Here is a 26424-nt window from a genome sequence, read left to right as displayed (position 1 = left end):
TTGCCGACCCCTGTCATATTGAATATCCCAAGACACTGCGCTGCGTTGTCTTCAAAAGTACCATTGTTAAAACCAACATTCACAACTATATATTGATGGGAAAGGCAACCAGCATGACATGACAATTTCATTAAGGTGCGAATTGCTAAGTTTTGCCCAAAATGTGGTCAAACTATCTTTCTCAAAGCTCAATCGGGTTGCCGTCTCTTCTTACGGCTTCAATTTCTTTTGTTATAGTGGAGCAGACTTAGAAATAATAAACTAAAACAACATATTAATTTTTAAATTTTTTCATGGCCCCCTTGAAAAAGGCTCGTGGCCCCCTATGGGGCCATGGCCCACAGGTTGGGAACCCCTGCTGTAGGCAAAGAGCCTGAGTTTTTAGGTGTTTGGTGCGCCTATTGCGTTTTATTCAAAACATCAGAAAGGCTTGGGGGTTCGGACCCCCCCTTTTTGTAAATGATATTATCGTTTTTTGTTCGTTTTTTGTCACTGTTTAACTCCCCGTCCGAAGCTGCGTGTTTTTTTAATGTAATTGGGTCACGCGTCTTAAGCTATAATGCGAAACCAAAATCAAACGCAAAACGCCGTTTTTCGTTTCTTGTTTGGTCGACCGTAAACGCAGGATGTTTTTTGTCTTTCGCATTTCGTTATTCGTTCGGGTTGGCTGATCAGCGTGTGTGTTCGACAATCAATAACAATAAATCAAGCGGTCTCCGCCTTTTTCTCGCTGATAACGTCGAGTTAGGCGGTGCTGGTGTTTCTCGCTGTTTGCTGTCCGCTTTATTATCAGATGTCGGTGTAAGACAGGGGTCGGCAACGGCGGATCGGCCCGCCGCCTCTTTGACAAACTATACTCGAGTCCATTTCAAATACTCTTTGGCCATTTAAATGCGTAAGTGCAAAAAATTTTTCGCGCTTCGCGCGAATCATCTTTCTGCTTCCGCTTTGTATACCTTTCAATGCTATCTTTTCAATTAGATCAGCGCTTCTTTACCTTTGCGCCGTAGAAGGCTGCGAAGTGCGTCACGGACAAACAGAAAATGTATTCAAAAATATTGGACATATATTGTTTAACATTTTTTTTATTTTTTATTTTCGGCAATGTAATAAAAAACTTGCAAGAAATTGAAACGAAATGCCGTTATACCAAAAAATATCGCGCGTTTTGTTGTGGCCCTCGACTAGAAAAAGGTTGCCGACCCTTGGTGTAGCTGTAAGACGTGCTTGTATTTTAGCTGACTTGGCACACAGCTCGGCGCAGATGTCGCGCTAATCGAATAACACCCGGGAAAAACGGTCTCTGTTTAATATTGCAGGTGGCGAAAGACGTGCTTGTAATTTAGCGTAGTCCTGTACTGTACATGGTTCTACCAAAATCAATCACACGTATTCCACGGTCTAGTTTTCTTTTTCTCCTGAAATTTACGATTGTACACTAAGCGGTTTCGCAGCTGGCGCCTGACAGGAGTGTGGACGATGCACAGGTTCGCTTTGCGTCTAAAGGTTTGCTTTTGCTGGACCTTAATTCGATGTTTATGATGATTTTGTTATTACTTATGACGTCATATCCGATTAGATTTGAATATCGACTAAAAAGGTGCACAGCACAAAAAAGGTTTGGAACCACTGAGTTAGAAAACATATTTAACCTGGGAAACGTCGGGTATTTTTATCTAGTTATATAAACGCGCTGCTTTGATTTTTGAGCTAAAAAAAAATAAACGCGAAAATCGACATGCTTTTTTCAGTTGAACGAAAATCATTTCTGCCCGAAGGCGTCGTGTCAACTATGGCGGACTTGCGATATGTAAAATCACTTGTAAAAATATTCATTTTGACAAAATAATCTATAAATTTCATTATATCATGTAGTATGCGAAACTCGTTTTGTGTGCAAACTGTGTCACGACTACTTCTAATTTAAAAGTTTTACCAAAAATTAAGAACCACTGTTATACATGGCAAATTACGTATGTGTTTGAAAAACATCCAACGAAACTGCCTCTTTTTAAGTGTCTAAATTGAATTGTAAAACACTTTTAAATTTTGCCTGCAATTTTTATTTATTGTTGTTGATTACAACAACATTTTAACTGGCAATAAAAGAAATAATAAAGAAAATAAGTTGCCTTTAGGAGTTCAAACTTCGTTTTCAACTTCATTTTTCTCAAGGTAAATGTATATATGTGGTAATCCAAGCCAAATATTTTTCGACATTAGTATATACTCCATATGTTCCTCCACATTCTGTTTCAGAGTTTAAACCAAATGAGACAATTCCATTCAAATACCATTTGCCCGCTAAGTTAAAGGACAAAGGGCCCCCAGAATCTCCTACGCAAGCATCACGTCGTGCAGATTTTCCGGCTTTTGTTTCTCTACAATCAAAAAAGTTATGAAAAACTGTGTAGTGCATTTAAAAAATGTATACACACATAAAATGTAAAAGGCACAAATATTGTCCAAATTCTTCTATACAGAAAGAGGCAATTTCTTACTTAAAGTTCTATATATAAGTCTATATATAAAGAGTCACTTTGACTTATTTAATTTATGATAGAGGTTGTGAACAGTCTTTAGCAAATTGTAAAATTTTCGACCAGAACCTACAGGGCAGAGACTATCCGAGAAAACACTTTCTAATTTTTTTTTAATCAAAATCGCTTAAACTATTTTATAACATTCGCCTCAAGTCCAGGTGATCGTGAACCTTTTTGTGTAAGAGAGCCATAAAGCCGGATATTTTTGGTTGTATTTGCATGAGAGCAATATAATATTGTTTAACAAAAATACAGTTTGGAAAGGGGTCATCGCCGTTTTAATCAAATCATGCCAGAAATGAAAGCTAAGGTTACTTGAGAGCCACATTTCTAAATCAAGAGTCATACGGCGTCATCCGAACCCTGACTTAATATACTCTCTTCTACGATATAAATTTCGTATTTTTTCTTTTCTAGTATTCATTAAAACCTATACACACTGTACAATGTTGTCAGGCTAGATTGCATCAGGCCATTTCACCAAACTATACATTTTTCATGTTTACTTTATAAATTCAAAATATTATCAATTTTCGAAATTCATTTTAAAAACAAACTACTTTTTAACTTTAACAAACCCGATTTATATTAATAAACTTACGTAAAGCCAGCACAAAACATGTTTCCAGTTATTTCATAGTTGTGTTGAGCGTAATATAGTTTGCATTCATGGCGATTAACCATTGGTAGTCTTGTCATTTGTAAAATCCGTGCTGGCTGATCGTTTTGTTCTACATAAAATATACATTACTTTCTATATTAGCTGTTTATTGCTTTAATTACGGTTTGAATACTCGAAAGTGATCAACTTTGATCAAACAAATTTTAGTTGCTTTTTTGAGAACACATTCTTATATACAGTGTTAGAATTTTTTAGTTGAGCATGAATATTTTAACGCTGAGTAAGCAGGGCCCGGGGTAGATCAATATTTTTGTAAACATTAATCTTTGTTAAAAAGTCAAACCAACAATTTTACTGATAAGCGTACTGTTTTTGTGCTTTACCATTTGGCCTTACCTTCGTTTTCTTGAATGTTATTATATGCTGAATATGTCTGTGGTTGAATGTTAATATGTCATCTGCTTAAAAATATGGCGTAGGTTCTTATCAGTGAATACTGTGAATTCTAAGTATTTTTTTATGTAAGGCTCGCCGAGACCTCGCTCGACTGGCAAAAGGTTAAGTTATTAGAGAATGATATTTTTTAGGCAAAATTCTTCTAAAAATATTGTAAAACACATCAGCCCCCGACAGCACGTTATACGACTGCTACGCCACCAGTTTATTTAAAGAAATGTTTTGAATCACCCGCTATAATTTAAACACAATAAATTTTTATTTATTATAGCTTTCATATAATTTTTTTAGCAGTATGCCAAACGAGAAGGTTTGGAATTACTTTATTACGCCAGCCACAGATAATGATGCCTCTTAAGTTTAGACCACCCTGATTTTATCGACCCTCTATCGCCCCCGCTAAGGTTTCGTCCTCAATTGTTTCTCGCCTATTTTGAGAACCACTAATTTAGAATATACATGTATGTCAGATTCGCTTTTGACGTTCGAGGAGTGCGATGAAGCGTTCAAATTTTTTGTCGTTTCGAGCTGATACGCTCTTGTAAAGACAAGATTTGGGAAGTTAATGAAGGACACCAATTTTCCATTAAGCGAGGTGTTGGGAATTGCGGAAATGAAGGGAACACAAATTGAAGTAATGTGAAAGCTACAAGCCAAGAAAATTTTTATAGAGATCCAGAACAAGCTTGCCAAATTCTCGTACGTACGAAATATACGTCTTTTTACGTCCTTTTCGGTACAATGTTGCACTGAATATGTGAATAATAGAAATCACCTTGACCCTTGCAAGATAAATGTCGACCTTAATTCCTGATCAGTAACAGCAAAATAATCTAGCAAAGCTAGCAATTCAGGTCAGACACATTAACCAGATCTTAAAAAGATATATATATATTTCGCCAACTAAGGCATCGTCAGTATATCTGAATAAAAACAAACGCAACAGTATAACAATGAGTCAGAAAACATTAAAGTTTAAATAAAACAAAGTAAAATAATGTACAATTGTACAGGGGTTGTACAACTTGGATGCCATTACTATTTAACAGCTTTTATATTTTAGTTATTTTACTTTGTTTTATTTAAACTGTAATGTTTTCTGACTCATTCTTATACTGTTGCGTTTGTTTTTATTCAGATATACTGACGATGCCTTAGTTGGCGAAATATATATATATCTTTTTAAGATCTGGTTAATGTGTCTGACCTGAATTGCTAGCTTTGCTAGATTATTTTGCTTTTCGGTACAGTACAGCTTTTGCTTAAAAACGAATGACTGAGTCGAGTCAATATGTGCCTTGCGTGTGAGTAGATACAAAATCGTTTCAATTATGCTGCAAACGAGTTAAGATCTATCTACGTTCTGTGCTATCACTTTTAAGGGGTACACACAATAAAACCTAAAACGCAAAAAAACCTAAAGCAGAAAAATCTATAAACCCATAGTATTAGGACCAATGACATAATAAAGCCAAATACGCAGATTACTGCCCAGTACAGAATAAGATCAAAATCGTCTGAAAAAGACTTAAATCTGTCAAAATACGTCCCAAACTCATCGTAATATTGCCTAAATGGTCAAAATAACCCCTGAAACTGTAGGGAGAGGTATGGGTCGATTGAGCGCTGTGTTAAATCTGGCATGGGTCGTTTCGAGGTCGACGTTTGGACGCCCTAGTTTGACCGGCGCCATTAGGGCGGAGCTGTTTTTGCATTGTCATTTGGCCCTGTTTGAGGTTATTGGTGGCTAATGGGTGGGGTTAAAATTATTATGGGAGTTAGTGGTGTACTTGGGGTGAGGTTTGAGGTAAGGTAAAGTGTTAGTTAGGCCTGATTCTGGCCATATGGGTCTTATTCTGACGAGTTTTGGACTTATTTCAATTTAGACGGTATTGGTCCTATTTCGGTCTTATTCAGAAGTGTGTTTTATTGCGCCTTGGATGTTTTTATTATTTCGGTCTTATGGCTGAAGTCCTTTTTAAGCATAGATAGTGATGTTGTTAGAGGTTTGAATGTCGATGACATCATTGATAAGGTTGGTTCACACTAGACGCGTCTGGTGTTAACGTTTAACGTTTTTAAAATTTCGGTTGTGGAAGTTGAAACAGTTCAACTTTGACGCTTTCGATTAGGAGCGAGCAAATTTTCCGTTGGAAACCCCTTAAGTGTGAACTGGACGACGCTAGCGTTTTGCGCCGGATGCTAATGCTAGAAGCAAAACGCATTTAGTGTGAACCAACCTATACGTATGCTAGATGTAAGGCAAGGAAAAAGTAAATTTAAATATAGGGTAGGCCTACATTGTAATAGGGCACTTCGCGATAAAACGTAATAAAAGGATGCAATATTCTTCTTGAATATCCCTTCTACGACCCAGCTAGAGAGTTATGCCCGTGCCCCCCCCCCCCCCAATGACCTCTTCGTACCCTGGTCCATATGATCCACTGGTCCCACATCTCCCCTACACTATGAGTCTATGACACTTTATTACATTTTATAAATGTTTTTATATTATGTTTGTGTTTTTTGCAGTTAATAATTTCAATTTTTCATTTATGTATTTTTACTACTTTTTGTAAATTCGTTTGCAAAATTAGGCCCTTTCCTGGTAAATAGCTTTAGGCCTACAGTAGCCTTAAACCGGCACTGCTTTTAAGTAAGCGCATTGGAAAAAAACCTGAGCTCGCATTATGGCGAGGTGAAAAAATGACTCATTAAAAAGATAAACAGGGATTGCTGTCAGGTATGAGAATCGCAACTTTGAACAAGTAGATATACAAGAGAATCCTATTTCGAGTTATATTTACGTGGATGGGTTAGAATTACCACGAGCAGCAGTTTACATGTAAATATTGTTGGAAAGCTGGACGCTTTTATACCTGACTACAGACGGCCAACGAAAATCGCCGTTAACTTGAAGCTCACAGCAAACTAGAGTTTAATAGAAAAGCAATCTACACCTGAAATTGCTGGCGCAGGAAAAGACGACACCCAACCAGACTCAAGCAACGAATCTGTATCCAGCAAGACAACTTATCTTTCAATGTAGGCCTACTTCAAGAAACATATCCGCACGAGCCCTGCAGCTTTGCCCGATAAAACGATAAATGCAATGGATCCGCATTCGAAGCACTTTCACTGCTACAAGTGCAAGAGTGATTTCAATAGGGTAAAGGCATGTTGCGAAGATTCTATGTACTTGGTCCCGCCAAAGCAAAAGGAATTCCGCTGCCCATAATGTCATTCAAGCACGCGGTGAATATCATGTTGCCAGGAAATATTGCTGTAATTTCAAGCGGAAACGTTTTTGCATGCATCCAGTGTGAAAGGTACTCTGTTGCTTGTTTATGCAAAATCCTTAATCCGGTTCCAAAGCTTACTACAAGCAAGGAATGTACTAATCATCTGTGTAATGTAAGTTAAAACATATTTACTGTAGCTGTAGACAAAATACAGCACAGATATTGACTTAGGGATGATAGAGCGTGTATAAACTTTTTGTTAGATGTATGACTTTTATTGTAATTTAATGATGCCTTATAGCGTTTGGAAGTTATTTTCCTATGTTTTGCTTCTACATTTGCCCAATTTGACGTCACTATGCACGCGTCCGCTGTCTGCTGACGCGTGAGCTAGCGCCGATCCGAGTGCTAGCTGTCTTTCGCGATTATTCTATTTAATACGCTTGGTAAACTAACGGTTTGAAATCGTATGGGCATACGGAACGAAACGTAATAAAGGTGTGGCTATTCTGTTTTTCAAGCGCCTAACATATTCCGTAATTGAGTTGATCGCTGACCCAAGGTATTTAACAGCCTCGTTGATAGTCGGGGGTAGATTACACTTACTAACATTTATGGCCCAATGCTGACTGTCCAACATTTTTTGACAGCGTATTTCCCTATTTAATGACAACAAGAAACCATGACCCAATAGGCGGCGATTTTAAAGTCATCCTAAATGAAAACTTAGATAAGAAAACAGGGCCACAGCACGCAATCGCAAAATGATGCTCTACAAAAGAGCGCATATATAAGTTATTTAAACCTATTTGTAACTTAAGCTATAAAACAGTACATTAGGCCTATATCTATCAAGAGCAATCGGTTGACATAATTAACGCCCGCTGTCCCACAGCGTTGTACGCTTTACAAAGCAACTGATGTGCTCCTTGTCGACAATTGACATGGCCTGTATTTCAAAGATCGCATTGTTTCGAAACGACAAGAATAGTACGTAACAATAAGAATGGACTTCCGGGAAATTGTTTTATGTAAACAAAATCAGATAAACAAAATATGAACTTGGGAATCCAGGGTTAGTGAAAAAAAAAACGGAAGCTACTCGCGTACCACAGGTTGGGAACCCCCCCTTATAGCCACGACGCCCTGTGATCATTTTGAATTAAAGACTCGGATAAATGTGTTTTCTGCTGCGATGCATTAAACACTGTCACGTAAGTGTTTTATTTTGTAGTAAAGTAGTTACTTTCTGGGAAGAGGTAACTGTCCAGATCTCGGCAAAACTTGTGATAAATGTAGTCCGTAATCCTGTTCATATCTTGTTTGGTATGGTGGCGGATTATTTTGAAACCTTGTTGATTTGTTCGTTGTTGTGTGCGCGTTTTATTATTTACCGTTGCAAGTACGCCGAATCAGTGCCGAATATATATATGTTCCTTAGTATGGTTAAATCGGTCCAGAAATCGGAACATCTTATCGCCCCTAAAAATAATTAAATCAGTGACTTGCTCTGCAAGTGGACAAGGACAAGTAAGCCCGAATCCCCAGTTGTATTTTAATGCCTCCCTGCTAAATCGTCTCTTTCTGACATGTGTTTTACCTCGCCTCTTGTTTTTCTTTCGCACTCGTTTGTTGTGTCCTTATAATGAATAAAAAATATACATGTATGTCGTACAAACTTTTTGGACAGCTTTTTCGTGATTTCGTCCTAACCTCCTAGGAGTCCGTTTGAAACACTTTTTGTACATATGCAAGTTATATGATTATGCGTATACTAAAGCATTATTTTTAGTAATCCTGATCATTGCTTTTTGACGATATAGTTGCAATTAAAAATAAATTGTTGTTAAGAAACATTGTTAATAACAGAAGCGCAGTTTTTTGAGCCGCGGAAATATTCTAACACGTGAGCCCCAAAGGACGAATTTAAGGGAGTACGCCACTTGGTCATACGCCCCTATATTCAATTTTGCGCTTCGTGCGGATTTCAATTATGTTTTTAGTACATAAGCGTTCAACCTTCGGAGCAAAGGGCCGAACTTGCATCAAAAAATGTTCGCGGGCCATAATTTGGTAGCATTGCGTTACAATTCAATTGAAAATATCATGCCTTATTTCTAGCTTATACATCAATGCTAAACATTATTAAATCGTGGGATATTCGGCTTCTTGACGTTGTATAAATACGCAAAGATACGCTCTTAAGTCACTAAACCATAAAACATATTAGTGTTCTAGCAGGAGATTCTTAGCCAAAAAAATGTTAACAAAAATAGTTCCTCCAAATAAGAATTTCATAAACTGCGTGAACTTAGCAGGTACGTCATAAAGTGCAACTTACGTCATACCATGCCGTCATAATTCAAGTAATCTTACGAAACGTTCTGTTCTTGAGCGAACTGGTGTATTATTACGCAACTAAAGCCAAGTTGACAAAAACTACGTCTACTTAGTTTCAATCTACGCCCACCAAGCAATTTTATTCGGCCGCGGCTTATTTTCTTTATAACACCTTTTTCGTTTTATATGCGCTAATTTTGACAACATTTCTGCAAATAACATGTTCACTTGTTTACTTGTTAAGAAAATGTTTACTACTATAGGTTCTTAAGGCACATAACTAAACACAAGCGAGACTTTGTATTAGTTAGTTGTAACGTATATGTATATACGCCACTCTAAATACCAGGTACGAATTCCGTCATGATCTATTTTTTATTTTTTTTCATTTTGAAATTGTTTCCGAGCTTCAGGCGAATCATAAGTGTCTTTTTCGCATGCTTTACTCATTTCTAGCATATTTTCAGACAAATGGTGCCTCTGTACTGTGACACTCTTTTAAACAAAAGTTTTAACAAACCTAATATTTATAAATGTATTTTTAGCGCTACGATCAAATGTTATCCGTCTTGCAATATTAACGAAAATTAGTTTAACGGCCATTTTTTTATCTCTTGTAACATCCTGGTTTACATTTTTTAACCTAATTTACTTAATGCCATTTTCGCCTTTCGCCAATTTATACCATCTTTACAATACATCGATTGTACCGTAAGTCACACGTTTGCAACTTAAACCTCAATAACTTAATCACATTTTAGATTTATTTGTGCTTTGACCGAACTTTTTACGTGCTTTTTGTGCAACCATTTAGCTGTTGTGAGTTAACGACCTCAACAACTTGATAAATGCTAATATATCGAGCAATGCGTATATATTTCTCTGTGCTCAATGCGCCACGTTCACCTTTAAATGTGAACAAAAGTTTTAATTTTTAGAACATCCGCTTCGCGAGACACCTTGTCCTCCTTGCATATCCCCCCAACGTAATAACAGGTTTCTTACTAACTTGTTTTATAGCGTCACATTATAACGTTATATTTTGTGTATTTGAAATCCTGTTTTACGTAAGAGCCGTATACAACTGGTTGAAGAGCCGCGGTTTGGATACCCTTGCGAAGGCTTTGGTCGTCTAATGTATGTTTGATTTCCGTTGCTTTTCGTTTTTACCTTGCCTCCTAAAACATAATTTATGGGATCCTACACCCTACTCAGATCGTATTCATTTTTGTAGAGTCAAGTAAAACATTTTAGAAACTTTGTCAGAGGGATGGCATTTGTTTGAGATGTGCTTTAGTGTAAATAAATGAGCAGTAGCTCTGCAACATTTATAATAAATATAGCTAAGTAAAGGTATGTTTGTACGTAAGAAAGAAAGAGAGTGGTATTCATTTCTGTTCTTGTGTCTCTTTGTGGTTAACCAAGTAAGAAAAGTGGCTCTCGAGTCTCTGGCTGCTGAAACATTGCTTCGTTATGTTCTTCATCGGATCAAAGTAAAAGTAAAACAATGGAAATAACGATATTATGATGCAAGCGCAAACAGCAAAAAGGAAAATTATTCAGCCTCACAGTAAGCCTGTTTATATGCACGTTTAAGCCGGATTCGAATCTATTTCGTTAATTCATTCTCTCTCGTTTTGGCGATGGAATGAATTAAGTTCTCTCGTTTCTTAATCGGTCAAAGGGAGTGGTTTTCAATCCGTTTGCCGCTTAATCTTTTCGTTTCGCGGACGGCCGAAATTGTTTAATGTAGAATGACCTGCTTTAACGCAGTAAACATCACGCCACTTTTGGTACATTATGACGTAACACGAACGGCTAGTCGTAAACAAAACAACAGGTTTAGAGCATAAGGAAAGAATATTACATACACTCGTTAGATACCAATTTGTGACAGAGGCGCTGGTCTAGAATCCACAAAATCGAACATTATTTGAGTTAGGATGCGGGTTTGGGTAGGTTTAAATAGTAATACTTGGCCCACCCTCACCCAAATATTGTACAGCTTTAATAATTGTCTCAACGCTGTGGTAGGATTCTAGGCCAGCGCCATATAAAGTTTTCATTAGTTATGTTTGGTACACCTTATCACCTTCTTTTGTTTACTCTGCGTTGTATATCGGCATATAGCGTTGACCAGCACACATAAACTTAACTTTTTTGCACTTACATTCTGTGTGCCAGGTAAACTAAAGCACTATACAGTCAAAAACGTAATTAATCGGCAACATTAACTCAAGTAATTCTTGTTTTTTTCAATTTTAGGTTAATAAAAACGAATAAGCAGCAATAGGTTGCTACCGCAAGGAGTAACCTAAGCCGAAAAATCGGTTGCGCGTCAGAGGTTTACTGGAATATTACGTAATAATGCATATCAGTGCAGTTTGTACACTTAAGCTGGCTTGAATTTCGCGCCATGTAATTACGACGCTGGAACGGATTACTTTTCAATCCGGATTGAACCTTAATCTAATCTGCCCGCGAAAGGTGCATATAAACGGGCTAATTGTCACCTGTTTTCGATTTTTACAGCTTCTCTCATTGCACTCGAATTGGAATTAGACTTACCACTAATTTGTGATAAGATCTAGATTTGATATAAGACCTAACCTGCCTTGTTTCGACAGGCTTAGGTCAACAAGTTTGGATCCTATTCCGTTAAACATATTATCACGCGTTTGTTTTTTTTGTGTTTGCCTCTCCGTCTTTGTAAAGTTATTTAAATAACCTGCATTTCAACATATATATATATATATATATAGTTTAAACCAACCATTTATGATGCAATAAATATTACTAAATTTGAACATCCATAAAATCTCCTTAGAGGTATAGCATGTAAGGTAAAGGATAAATATAGATAAGACCTTCATAAGTCGCACCTGTTCTTCCCCATCCTGATATGACAGCGCGTCTTTGAAAATTTGGGTTATCTGTCAGAGCTCTTTCTGGCAAAAACCTCTGCGAATTTGTTCTTGGCAAACATATTGGCCGGACCTTGAAACAAACTTATTTGAGAGATACGGGTTTTGGTTTTCCAAAAAAAGAATGTTTGCATAACAAGCATAACTGTTCAAGGAAGTTAGCTCTAGCAGAACTAAAAAAAATCAAAAAGTGACATGCTGTGAGATTCGATTCCGTAACCTCCGCCATCGCGGGACTGTCGCTTAATCAGGCTACTTACTTAGGCTATAAACATATACTATCGATCGATTCTGAACACACATAAGTATATTTTACCCATTGGTTTATTGTAGTCGTTCCATTGAGTTGGATAACCGCAATATCATGTTCAAAACTCTGTGGTTCATATTGGTCCGGAGTCATAAAATTCACTACAGCAAATTTCTAAAAGTTCAACAGATTAATCTACAAATAGATAACAGTATAACCAAAACAACAAGCACTAATTAGAGCTACGTGATAAGGAACTCAATGACATAATAAAACTAAATACGCATAATATCTTGCCATACATCCTGTTTAGAGAGACAGTCCCGTTTTTTTATGGGTTTGACCCGACGTCCCAGTCAGGCATGACCCGTTTTTTTTTCTGTAAACGTTACCATACACTACATGGATACTAGAACCCAATGATTTATCTGTTTATCCAAATCGCTAGATATAAATCTTGTCGAACGAACATTTTATACTAGATAGATATTATTTATGCGCGTTCTTGTTTAATCGTGTTAAATTAAAATAAAACATTCTGTTATTCTAGCAGGTCATAAGTCTCGCGTATAGTTGATTGATTGTTAACGCAAATACCGACATTGAACCGCGACCTATATGGGAATTCAACCTAAACCCGTCACAATAATAGCGAAACACCAAGAGCTAGCCAACCTACAAAATCTCGCCCTATCTCATCCTACAATTTCAAAGGCAAAATAAACATATTTATTCAGCACCTAGAAAAAAAATATTTTACAACCACACTAATACAGGTCTATATTTTAGGAATATCAAAAAAAAACTTTAAAATTAAAAAAAATATTAATATTGAATATTAATATTCGCCGAATATTAAAATATAAAAACATTTGCCAACCGTTTAACCAACAAATTGGGGTAGACCTTTAACACACCTTTCCAACGATACTACACATGATGCCACTGATATGGGGGATAAGGGTTTAAATCGACAATAACCAATATTTATATTCATAAATAACCATGCGATATGATCGCCATTTTTGCTCCCAGTAGCATCCCCTCAAAATGAAGAGAAATTTTCACTTGCCCACCGTTTAACCAACAAATTGGGGTAGACCTTGATCACACCTTTCCAACGATGCTACACACGATGCCACTGATATGGGGGATAAGGGTTTAAATCGACAATAACCGATATTTATATTCATAAATAACCATGCGATATAATCGCCATTTTTGCTCCCAGTAGCATTCCCTTAAAATGAAGTGAAATTTTCACTTGCCAACCGTTTAACCAACAAATTGGGGTAGACCTTGATCACACCTTTCCAACGATGCTACACACGATGCCACTGATATGGGGGATAAGGGTTTAAATCGACAATAACCGATATTTATATTCATAAATAACCATGCGATATAATCGCCATTTTTGCTCCCAGTAGCATTCCCTTAAAATTAAGTGAAATTTTCACTTGCCAACCGTTTAACCAACAAATTGGGGTAGACCTTGATCACACCTTTCCATCGATGCTACACACGATGCCACTGATATGGGGGATAAGGGTTTAAATCGACGATAACCGATATTCGTATTCATAACCGATCGCGATAATCGTAAAACGCCTGAAGCTCACACAGTTCGCATTGGAACTGGGCGAAATTTCAGCACGGCGTTTAAGTCTAGCGTACCTGACCAATGAAAAAAGAAAATTCGAAAAATTTTAAAGTTTAGAAAATTTCATTTTTATAATTGAATATGAGCAATATCGCGATTTTTGCTCCCAGTAGCATCCCCTTAAAATGAAGTGAAATTTTCACTTGCCAACCGTTTAACCAACAAATTGGGGTAGACCTTGATCACACCTTTCCATCGATGCTACACACGATGCCACTGATATGGGGGATAAGGGTTTAAATCGACGATAACCGATATTCGTATTCATAACCGATCGCGATAATCGTAAAACGCCTGTAGCTCACACAGTTCGCATTGGAACTGGGCGAAATTTCAGCACGGCGTTTAAGTCTAGCGTACCTGACCAATGAAAAAAGAAAATTCGAAAAATTTTAAAGTTTAGAAAATTTCATTTTTATAATTGAATATGAGCAATATCGCGATTTTTGCTCCCAGTAGCATCCCCTTAAAATGAAGTGAAATTTTCACTTGCCAACCGTTTAACCAACAAATTGGGGTAGACCTTGATCACACCTTTCCATCGATGCTACACACGATGCCACTGATATGGGGGATAAGGGTTTAAATCGACGATAACCGATATTCGTATTCATAACCGATCGCGATAATCGTAAAACGCCTGAAGCTCACACAGTTCGCATTGGAACTGGGCGAAATTTCAGCACGGCGTTTAAGTCTAGCGTACCTGACCAATGAAAAAAGAAAATTCGAAAAATTTTAAAGTTTAGAAAATTTCATTTTTACAATTGAATATGAGCAATATTACGATTTTTGCTCCCAGTAGCATCCCCTTAAAATGAAGTGAAATTTTCACTTGCCAGCCGTTTAACCAACAAATTGGGGTAGACCTTGATCACACCTTTCCATCGATGCTACACACGATGCCACTGATATGGGGGATAAGGGTTTAAATCGACGATAACCGATATTCGTATTCATAACCGATCGCGATAATCGTAAAACGCCTGTAGCTCACACAGTTCGCATTGGAACTGGGCGAAATTTCAGCACGGCGTTTACGTCTAGCGTACCTGACCAATGAAAAAAGAAAATTCGAAAAATTTTAAAGTTTAGAAAATTTTTTTTTACAATTGAATATGAGCAATATTACGATTTTTGCTCCCAGTAGCATCCCCTTAAAATGAAGTGAAATTTTCACTTGCCAAACGTTTAACCAACAATTTGGGGTAGACCTTGATCACACCTTTCCAACGATGCTAGACACGATGCCACTGATATGGGGGATAAGGGTTTAAATCGACGATAACCGATATTCGTATTCATAACCGATCGCGATAATCGTAAAACGCCTGAAGCTCACACAGTTCGCATTGGAACTGGGCGAAATTTCAGCACGGCGTTTAAGTCTAGCGTACCTGACCAATGAAAAAAGAAAATTCGAAAAATTTTAAAGTTTAGAAAATTTCATTTTTATAATTGAATATGAGCAATATCGCGATTTTTGCTCCCAGTAGCATCCCCTTAAAATGAAGTGAAATTTTCACTTGCCAACCGTTTAACCAACAATTTGGGGTAGACCTTGATCACACCTTTCCAACGATGCTAGACACGATGCCACTGATATGGGGGATAAGGGTTTAAATCGACGATAACCGATATTCGTATTCATAACCGATCGCAATAATCGTTAAACTCCTGTAACTCGCACAGTTCGCATTGGAACTGGGCGAAATTTCAGCACGGCGTTTACGTCTAGCGTACCTGAACAATGAAAAAAGAAAATTCGAAAAATTGTAAAGTTTAGAAAATTTTGGGAATAAAAAAAACGATAAAACCCGTTCTTTTAATTGTATAGGTTATTGTACATTTGAATTTTGCACTTGTAAATTAAGTATCGACTTGGTAAACAATACCGGCAAAACATTTCAGGTGAATTACACAGGCGATGTAAAGCACAGGAAAGGCGATATCGTTGCTTCAGATTAAAGGGTGATAGAAGAAAAGCAGTGCAGGAAAAGTTGGCTAATGTTTTGCCCCGTCGCTTAAACCTAAAAAACTTAGACAAGTTGGACGACCAAGTGGAAGAGTCAGGCAATCGCGATAACGCGCCTATTTATAATGTTTTAAGACAAGCAAGGGCGGAGGTTAATAAAATAAAACTTCCTTCGAGTAACGAAAACGATGCGATTAGGGCAATGCAAGTTGCGCAGGCAGAGACATGCACAGGAAGCAAGTCCGCGTTACCAGGGACTATTCGGTTTCATTCTAGCATTCCAAGTAGCCTTATGCTTTGGTCGTTGGATACTTTACGCATTTTTCACGAAAGAACTAAAACGGATATTATGTACATAGACGCCACAGGGGGAGTAATTAAAGCTTCAGAGAATAAGGCGCAGTATTACGCGTATGAAATATCAGTGCGTCACCCGACCAAGGGAAAAGCCCCTTTGGCTGTTGCGACTTATGTGACCAACAGTCATAACATCGTTTCAATTTCCAACTTTTTAAAAATGTTTTATTCGGACGAAAATAAATTAGTCGGAAAAACCGTTGTGCGCCAAATTATTTGCGATGGAAGCATGGCAATTATTCGGTCGCTATTGTCAGTGTACATGAGCGAGGATTTGGAAGCCTATTTAGATCGATGTTTTAGTTTAGTAACAGGAAAAGCAACTCAAAGAACTTTCAGCAAACCGTTTCTTCATTTATGTGGCAGCCACACTATGAAGAATATGAAATGCCTTTGTGGACTTCTTCCTAAAAGAAGGCAAGAGGCAATGTATGTAATGGGTTTGTTAATGTGTGCGGGATCTCTCGAAGAAATTAACAACATTTTATATCATATGGTTATCATATTTACTTCGAAAAGTGACACTCAAGTAAAAATAAGCTGGAAATGGTTGAAAGCACAAATTGAGCGAAATCAGCGTATTTCAAAACAATTTGTTCTTTCTGAAAGTGATTCGGGAGAGAGCGAACATGAACTTGACAAAATTGCTATCGCGTCAACCAACCCATTTGTTAAGTACTTTGATAACGCTATTAGTAGAGCAAGACAGGCTGTCCAGATGCAAAAGGCATGCGGACAAAATTAATTTTATTGTCCTGAATTTTTTGTAAAATTTACGAGCAATTGTTTGCCGAAAATTGCGCTGTGGACAGGGCTGTTGCTAGGCGATTTGGGTCGGCACGGAAAGAACGAGTCGTACATACGCGCGTCGGAATTTTTCGATAAGTTAACTAAAAGTGAGGAGCAAAATTTAACGAAAGATAACAGGACGCAAGGCGTTATGGAAAAGAGTCAGCAGGAATTAAAGCGAACGCGGTGTTTTGGAAAGCGGTTTTGTAATGTCGCTGAGTTCGCAAAAGTGTACGACGACCAGAATAATGCATTAGTTCGTGAATTTAGAGATAACATTCGGTTGGCGCAAAAATCTAGGCGTAAGAGGGCAGTCGTCCAGCCACAGGAGGAGGAAAGCTGGGCAAAAAAACCCAGAACCACAGGCCAGATAGGACGGTTGGAAAATATCTTCAAGCTCCTTCAAAGGACTTGAGAAACTCTAGTCCGAAAAAGCGCGGAAAAGTGCCGAGCAACAAAACTAAGGACCACGATTGTAATTCCAATTTGCCTGTTAGTTCCTGGGGACGCCGTTGTTGTGGTGTGAAATATCAACCCAGTTTTAACATGGACCAAAATGATTATACGGAATTATTGTCAAAAGACACCTGGCTTAGTGACAAACATATTGATACAGTAATGAATATTATCGCAACAGAATTTCCCCAAATTGGTGGTTTGCAAAGCGTTCATGCTTTTGAAACTCCGTTCAACTCACCAGCAATTCACTCACCATCCGGAAAGTTCAAGCAAATATTAAATGTTCATTCAAATCATTGGGTTACAGCCTCAAACATTTTTTCAACAAAGGTAAATTTAATACAGATTTACGACAGTTGTTATAGTCAATACAGTTCGGACGATTTGTTTAAGTTGTCAAAACTTGTCTACTTCAAACAACACAAAAACATCGAGTTTGAATTTCCCAGGGTGTGCAAGCAGAAGGGCAATTCCAATTGCGGTTGAAAATAATGATGAATTATGGTTTTGTAATCAATGTTAAAGAAAAATATATTCTTGAGGTACAACACTTCGCTGAAATTATTTTATGCAAATTCATTTAAAAAATGGTTTTGACCTAACCAAAAAAATAACCCAAATTTAAAAGTATATTAGCTTATTACTGTTATAATCCGGAAATAAGCTTAATGTACCTTTTACATTTGTGGAAACTATCTTCAGTAGGAAAATCCAGTTAAAGCAATTCTTGAATGCTCGTAGTGAAACTAGATTCTTCCTGAGTTTAACAAACTATAAAAACACTCTTATTCAAATAGGATTCCTGCTAACTGCGATCTTGTTTTATAAAATAAATTTTCTTTATAGTCTCCCTACTGAAATGCATGAACAGAAAAAAATAGTTTTATGATAGCATCGTCCTTAAGAACCTTCTTCGCAGCGCCTTATTGGATCGAAAAGGTGTTGCTAAAAGATAGGAATTTTTTTCGCTTTACACGTTCGGCACGAGCAGATGGTGCGAAAAGATAACAAATACTATGGCACGAAAACAATAGTCTGGCACAGAGACTTCTAAATGCTTAAAGAAAGACAATGAATGTGAGAACGTGGTTAGAACAAAGCCATTTTTTCTTTGATACTATATGTGAGAAGTCATTTAGAACTGTGCGAGTTACAGGAGTTTTACGATTATCGCGATCGGTTATGAATACGAATATCGGTTATCGTCGATTTAAACCCTTATCCCCCATATCAGTGGCATCGTGTGTAGCATCGATGGAAAGGTGTGATCAAGGTCTACCCCAATTTGTTGGTTAAACGGCTGGCAAGTGAAAATTTCACTTCATTTTAAGGGGATGCTACTGGGAGCAAAAATCGCGATATTGCTCATATTCAATTATAAAAATGAAATTTTCTAAACTTTAAAATTTTTCGAATTTTCTTTTTTCATTGGTCAGGTACGCTAGACTTAAACGCCGTGCTGAAATTTCGCCCAGTTCCAATGCGAACTGTGTGAGCTTCAGGCGTTTTACGATTATCGCGATCGGTTATGAATACGAATATCGGTTATCGTCGATTTAAACCCTTATCCCCCATATCAGTGGCATCGTGTGTAGCATCGATGGAAAGGTGTGATCAAGGTCTACCCCAATTTGTTGGTTAAACGGCTGGCAAGTGAAAATTTCACTTCATTTTAAGGGGATGCTACTGGGAGCAAAAATCGTAATATTGCTCATATTCAATTGTAAAAATGAAATTTTCTAAACTTTAAAATTTTTCGAATTTTCTTTTTTCATTGGTCAGGTACGCTAGACTTAAACGCCGTGCTGAAATTTCGCCCAGTTCCAATGCGAACTGTGTGAGCTACAGGCGTTTTACGATTATCGCGATCGGTTATGAATACGAATATCGGTTATCGTCGATTTAAACCCTTATCCCCCATATCAGTGGCATCGTGTGTAGCATCGATGGAAAGGTGTGATCAAGGTCTACCCCAATTTGTTGGTTAAACGGCTGGCAAGTGAAAATTTCACTTCATTTTAAGGGGATGCTACTGGGAGCAAAAATCGCGATATTGCTCATATTCAATTATAAAAATGAAATTTTCTAAACTTTAAAATTTTTCGAATTTTTTTTTCATTGGTCAGGTACGCTAGACTTAAACGCCGTGCTGAAATTTCGCCCAGTTCCAATGCGAACTGTGTGAGCTACAGGCGTTTTACGATTATCGCGATCGGTTATGAATACGAATATCGGTTATCGTCGATTTAAACCCTTATCCCCCATATCAGTGGCATCGTGTGTAGCATCGATGGAAAGGTGTGATCAAGGTCTACCCCAATTTGTTGGTTAAACGGTTGGCAAGTGAAAATTTCACTTCATTTTAAGGGGATGCTACTGGGAGCAAAAATCGCGATATTGCTCATATTCAATTATAAAAATGAAATTTTCTAAACTTTAAAATTTTTCGAATTTTCTTTTTTCATTGGTCAGGTACGCTAGACTTAAACGCCGTGCTGAAATTTCGCCCAGTTCCAATGCGAACTGTGTGAGCTTCAGGCGTTTTACGATTATCGCGATCGGTTATGAATACGAATATCGGTTATCGTCGATTTAAACCCTTATCCCCCATATCAGTGGCATCGTGTGTAGCATCGATGGAAAGGTGTGATCAAGGTCTACCCCAATTTGTTGGTTAAACGGCTGGCAAGTGAAAATTTCACTTCATTTTAAGGGGATGCTACTGGGAGCAAAAATCGTAATATTGCTCATATTCAATTGTAAAAATGAAATTTTCTAAACTTTAAAATTTTTCGAATTTTCTTTTTTCATTGGTCAGGTACGCTAGACTTAAACGCCGTGCTGAAATTTCGCCCAGTTCCAATGCGAACTGTGTGAGCTACAGGCGTTTTACGATTATCGCGATCGGTTATGAATACGAATATCGGTTATCGTCGATTTAAACCCTTATCCCCCATATCAGTGGCATCGTGTGTAGCATCGATGGAAAGGTGTGATCAAGGTCTACCCCAATTTGTTGGTTAAACGGTTGGCAAGTGAAAATTTCACTTCATTTTAAGGGGATGCTACTGGGAGCAAAAATCGCGATATTGCTCATATTCAATTATAAAAATGAAATTTTCTAAACTTTAAAATTTTTCGAATTTTCTTTTTTCATTGGTCAGGTACGCTAGACTTAAACGCCGTGCTGAAATTTCGCCCAGTTCCAATGCGAACTGTGTGAGCTTCAGGCGTTTTACGATTATCGCGATCGGTTATGAATACGAATATCGGTTATCGTCGATTTAAACCCTTATCCCCCATATCAGTGGCATCGTGTGTAGCATCGATGGAAAGGTGTGATCAAGGTCTACCCCAATTTGTTGGTTAAACGGCTGGCAAGTGAAAATTTCACTTCATTTTAAGGGGATGCTACTGGGAGCAAAAATCGTAATATTGCTCATATTCAATTGTAAAAATGAAATTTTCTAAACTTTAAAATTTTTCGAATTTTCTTTTTTCATTGGTCAGGTACGCTAGACTTAAACGCCGTGCTGAAATTTCGCCCAGTTCCAATGCGAACTGTGTGAGCTACAGGCGTTTTACGATTATCGCGATCGGTTATGAATACGAATATCGGTTATCGTCGATTTAAACCCTTATCCCCCATATCAGTGGCATCGTGTGTAGCATCGATGGAAAGGTGTGATCAAGGTCTACCCCAATTTGTTGGTTAAACGGCTGGCAAGTGAAAATTTCACTTCATTTTAAGGGGATGCTACTGGGAGCAAAAATCGCGATATTGCTCATATTCAATTATAAAAATGAAATTTTCTAAACTTTAAAATTTTTCGAATTTTTTTTTCATTGGTCAGGTACGCTAGACTTAAACGCCGTGCTGAAATTTCGCCCAGTTCCAATGCGAACTGTGTGAGCTACAGGCGTTTTACGATTATCGCGATCGGTTATGAATACGAATATCGGTTATCGTCGATTTAAACCCTTATCCCCCATATCAGTGGCATCGTGTGTAGCATCGATGGAAAGGTGTGATCAAGGTCTACCCCAATTTGTTGGTTAAACGGTTGGCAAGTGAAAATTTCACTTCATTTTAAGGGGATGCTACTGGGAGCAAAAATCGCGATATTGCTCATATTCAATTATAAAAATGAAATTTTCTAAACTTTAAAATTTTTCGAATTTTCTTTTTTCATTGGTCAGGTACGCTAGACTTAAACGCCGTGCTGAAATTTCGCCCAGTTCCAAAGCGAACTGTGTGAGCTTCAGGCGTTTTACGATTATCGCGATCGGTTATGAATACGAATATCGGTTATCGTCGATTTAAACCCTTATCCCCCATATCAGTGGCATCGTGTGTAGCATCGATGGAAAGGTGTGATCAAGGTCTACCCCAATTTGTTGGTTAAACGGCTGGCAAGTGAAAATTTCACTTCATTTTAAGGGGATGCTACTGGGAGCAAAAATCGTAATATTGCTCATATTCAATTGTAAAAATGAAATTTTCTAAACTTTAAAATTTTTCGAATTTTCTTTTTTCATTGGTCAGGTACGCTAGACTTAAACGCCGTGCTGAAATTTCGCCCAGTTCCAATGCGAACTGTGTGAGCTACAGGCGTTTTACGATTATCGCGATCGGTTATGAATACGAATATCGGTTATCGTCGATTTAAACCCTTATCCCCCATATCAGTGGCATCGTGTGTAGCATCGATGGAAAGGTGTGATCAAGGTCTACCCCAATTTGTTGGTTAAACGGTTGGCAAGTGAAAATTTCACTTCATTTTAAGGGGATGCTACTGGGAGCAAAAATCGCGATATTGCTCATATTCAATTATAAAAATGAAATTTTCTAAACTTTAAAATTTTTCGAATTTTCTTTTTTCATTGGTCAGGTACGCTAGACTTAAACGCCGTGCTGAAATTTCGCCCAGTTCCAATGCGAACTGTGTGAGCTTCAGGCGTTTTACGATTATCGCGATCGGTTATGAATACGAATATCGGTTATCGTCGATTTAAACCCTTATCCCCCATATCAGTGGCATCGTGTGTAGCATCGATGGAAAGGTGTGATCAAGGTCTACCCCAATTTGTTGGTTAAACGGCTGGCAAGTGAAAATTTCACTTCATTTTAAGGGGATGCTACTGGGAGCAAAAATCGTAATATTGCTCATATTCAATTGTAAAAATGAAATTTTCTAAACTTTAAAATTTTTCGAATTTTCTTTTTTCATTGGTCAGGTACGCTAGACTTAAACGCCGTGCTGAAATTTCGCCCAGTTCCAATGCGAACTGTGTGAGCTACAGGCGTTTTACGATTATCGCGATCGGTTATGAATACGAATATCGGTTATCGTCGATTTAAACCCTTATCCCCCATATCAGTGGCATCGTGTGTAGCATCGATGGAAAGGTGTGATCAAGGTCTACCCCAATTTGTTGGTTAAACGGCTGGCAAGTGAAAATTTCACTTCATTTTAAGGGGATGCTACTGGGAGCAAAAATCGCGATATTGCTCATATTCAATTATAAAAATGAAATTTTCTAAACTTTAAAATTTTTCGAATTTTTTTTTCATTGGTCAGGTACGCTAGACTTAAACGCCGTGCTGAAATTTCGCCCAGTTCCAATGCGAACTGTGTGAGCTACAGGCGTTTTACGATTATCGCGATCGGTTATGAATACGAATATCGGTTATCGTCGATTTAAACCCTTATCCCCCATATCAGTGGCATCGTGTGTAGCATCGATGGAAAGGTGTGATCAAGGTCTACCCCAATTTGTTGGTTAAACGGTTCGCAAGTGAAAATTTCACTTCATTTTAAGGGGATGCTACTGGGAGCAAAAATCGCGATATTGCTCATATTCAATTATAAAAATGAAATTTTCTAAACTTTAAAATTTTTCGAATTTTCTTTTTTCATTGGTCAGGTACGCTAGACTTAAACGCCGTGCTGAAATTTCGCCCAGTTCCAATGCGAACTGTGTGAGCTTCAGGCGTTTTACGATTATCGCGATCGGTTATGAATACGAATATCGGTTATCGTCGATTTAAACCCTTATCCCCCATATCAGTGGCATCGTGTGTAGCATCGATGGAAAGGTGTGATCAAGGTCTACCCCAATTTGTTGGTTAAACGGCTGGCAAGTGAAAATTTCACTTCATTTTAAGGGGATGCTACTGGGAGCAAAAATCGTAATATTGCTCATATTCAATTGTAAAAATGAAATTTTCTAAACTTTAAAATTTTTCGAATTTTCTTTTTTCATTGGTCAGGTACGCTAGACTTAAACGCCGTGCTGAAATTTCGCCCAGTTCCAATGCGAACTGTGTGAGCTACAGGCGTTTTACGATTATCGCGATCGGTTATGAATACGAATATCGGTTATCGTCGATTTAAACCCTTATCCCCCATATCAGTGGCATCGTGTGTAGCATCGATGGAAAGGTGTGATCAAGGTCTACCCCAATTTGTTGGTTAAACGGTTGGCAAGTGAAAATTTCACTTCATTTTAAGGGGATGCTACTGGGAGCAAAAATCGCGATATTGCTCATATTCAATTATAAAAATGAAATTTTCTAAACTTTAAAATTTTTCGAATTTTCTTTTTTCATTGGTCAGGTACGCTAGACTTAAACGCCGTGCTGAAATTTCGCCCAGTTCCAATGCGAACTGTGTGAGCTTCAGGCGTTTTACGATTATCGCGATCGGTTATGAATACGAATATCGGTTATCGTCGATTTAAACCCTTATCCCCCATATCAGTGGCATCGTGTGTAGCATCGATGGAAAGGTGTGATCAAGGTCTACCCCAATTTGTTGGTTAAACGGCTGGCAAGTGAAAATTTCACTTCATTTTAAGGGGATGCTACTGGGAGCAAAAATCGTAATATTGCTCATATTCAATTGTAAAAATGAAATTTTCTAAACTTTAAAATTTTTCGAATTTTCTTTTTTCATTGGTCAGGTACGCTAGACTTAAACGCCGTGCTGAAATTTCGCCCAGTTCCAATGCGAACTGTGTGAGCTACAGGCGTTTTACGATTATCGCGATCGGTTATGAATACGAATATCGGTTATCGTCGATTTAAACCCTTATCCCCCATATCAGTGGCATCGTGTGTAGCATCGATGGAAAGGTGTGATCAAGGTCTACCCCAATTTGTTGGTTAAACGGTTGGCAAGTGAAAATTTCACTTCATTTTAAGGGGATGCTACTGGGAGCAAAAATCGCGATATTGCTCATATTCAATTATAAAAATGAAATTTTCTAAACTTTAAAATTTTTCGAATTTTCTTTTTTCATTGGTCAGGTACGCTAGACTTAAACGCCGTGCTGAAATTTCGCCCAGTTCCAATGCGAACTGTGTGAGCTTCAGGCGTTTTACGATTATCGCGATCGGTTATGAATACGAATATCGGTTATCGTCGATTTAAACCCTTATCCCCCATATCAGTGGCATCGTGTGTAGCATCGATGGAAAGGTGTGATCAAGGTCTACCCCAATTTGTTGGTTAAACGGCTGGCAAGTGAAAATTTCACTTCATTTTAAGGGGATGCTACTGGGAGCAAAAATCGTAATATTGCTCATATTCAATTGTAAAAATGAAATTTTCTAAACTTTAAAATTTTTCGAATTTTCTTTTTTCATTGGTCAGGTACGCTAGACTTAAACGCCGTGCTGAAATTTCGCCCAGTTCCAATGCGAACTGTGTGAGCTACAGGCGTTTTACGATTATCGCGATCGGTTATGAATACGAATATCGGTTATCGTCGATTTAAACCCTTATCCCCCATATCAGTGGCATCGTGTGTAGCATCGATGGAAAGGTGTGATCAAGGTCTACCCCAATTTGTTGGTTAAACGGCTGGCAAGTGAAAATTTCACTTCATTTTAAGGGGATGCTACTGGGAGCAAAAATCGCGATATTGCTCATATTCAATTATAAAAATGAAATTTTCTAAACTTTAAAATTTTTCGAATTTTTTTTTCATTGGTCAGGTACGCTAGACTTAAACGCCGTGCTGAAATTTCGCCCAGTTCCAATGCGAACTGTGTGAGCTACAGGCGTTTTACGATTATCGCGATCGGTTATGAATACGAATATCGGTTATCGTCGATTTAAACCCTTATCCCCCATATCAGTGGCATCGTGTGTAGCATCGATGGAAAGGTGTGATCAAGGTCTACCCCAATTTGTTGGTTAAACGGTTGGCAAGTGAAAATTTCACTTCATTTTAAGGGGATGCTACTGGGAGCAAAAATCGCGATATTGCTCATATTCAATTATAAAAATGAAATTTTCTAAACTTTAAAATTTTTCGAATTTTCTTTTTTCATTGGTCAGGTACGCTAGACTTAAACGCCGTGCTGAAATTTCGCCCAGTTCCAATGCGAACTGTGTGAGCTTCAGGCGTTTTACGATTATCGCGATCGGTTATGAATACGAATATCGGTTATCGTCGATTTAAACCCTTATCCCCCATATCAGTGGCATCGTGTGTAGCATCGATGGAAAGGTGTGATCAAGGTCTACCCCAATTTGTTGGTTAAACGGCTGGCAAGTGAAAATTTCACTTCATTTTAAGGGGATGCTACTGGGAGCAAAAATCGTAATATTGCTCATATTCAATTGTAAAAATGAAATTTTCTAAACTTTAAAATTTTTCGAATTTTCTTTTTTCATTGGTCAGGTACGCTAGACTTAAACGCCGTGCTGAAATTTCGCCCAGTTCCAATGCGAACTGTGTGAGCTACAGGCGTTTTACGATTATCGCGATCGGTTATGAATACGAATATCGGT

At 37.8% G+C, this 26424-nt stretch overlaps 1 protein-coding gene across 1 annotated transcript in view; it reads right to left on the bottom strand.

Annotated features, from left to right (window-relative positions):
• Positions 1-2052: 2052 nt before the first annotated feature.
• Positions 2053-26424, bottom strand: part of LOC146148640 (mannan-binding lectin serine protease 1-like) — a 75605-nt gene continuing 51233 nt past the window's right edge. The window contains exons 14-17 of the mRNA XM_083387099.1: positions 12444-12551; positions 12086-12200; positions 3145-3274; positions 2053-2381 (exon numbers count right to left, since the gene is read on the bottom strand). Coding sequence (XP_083243225.1) covers positions 2171-2381; positions 3145-3274; positions 12086-12200; positions 12444-12551 — 564 coding nt within the window. The 3' untranslated portion in view covers positions 2053-2170. The remainder of the gene's footprint in view (positions 2382-3144; positions 3275-12085; positions 12201-12443; positions 12552-26424) is intronic.

Source organism: Ascidiella aspersa, chromosome 4, assembly GCF_963924565.1.
Source record: "Ascidiella aspersa chromosome 4, kaAscAspe10.2, whole genome shotgun sequence".
NCBI classification, from domain to species: domain Eukaryota; kingdom Metazoa; phylum Chordata; class Ascidiacea; order Phlebobranchia; family Ascidiidae; genus Ascidiella; species Ascidiella aspersa.
Note: the sequence above shows the minus strand (reverse complement) of the source record. Positions and strands in the feature narration are given on the sequence as shown.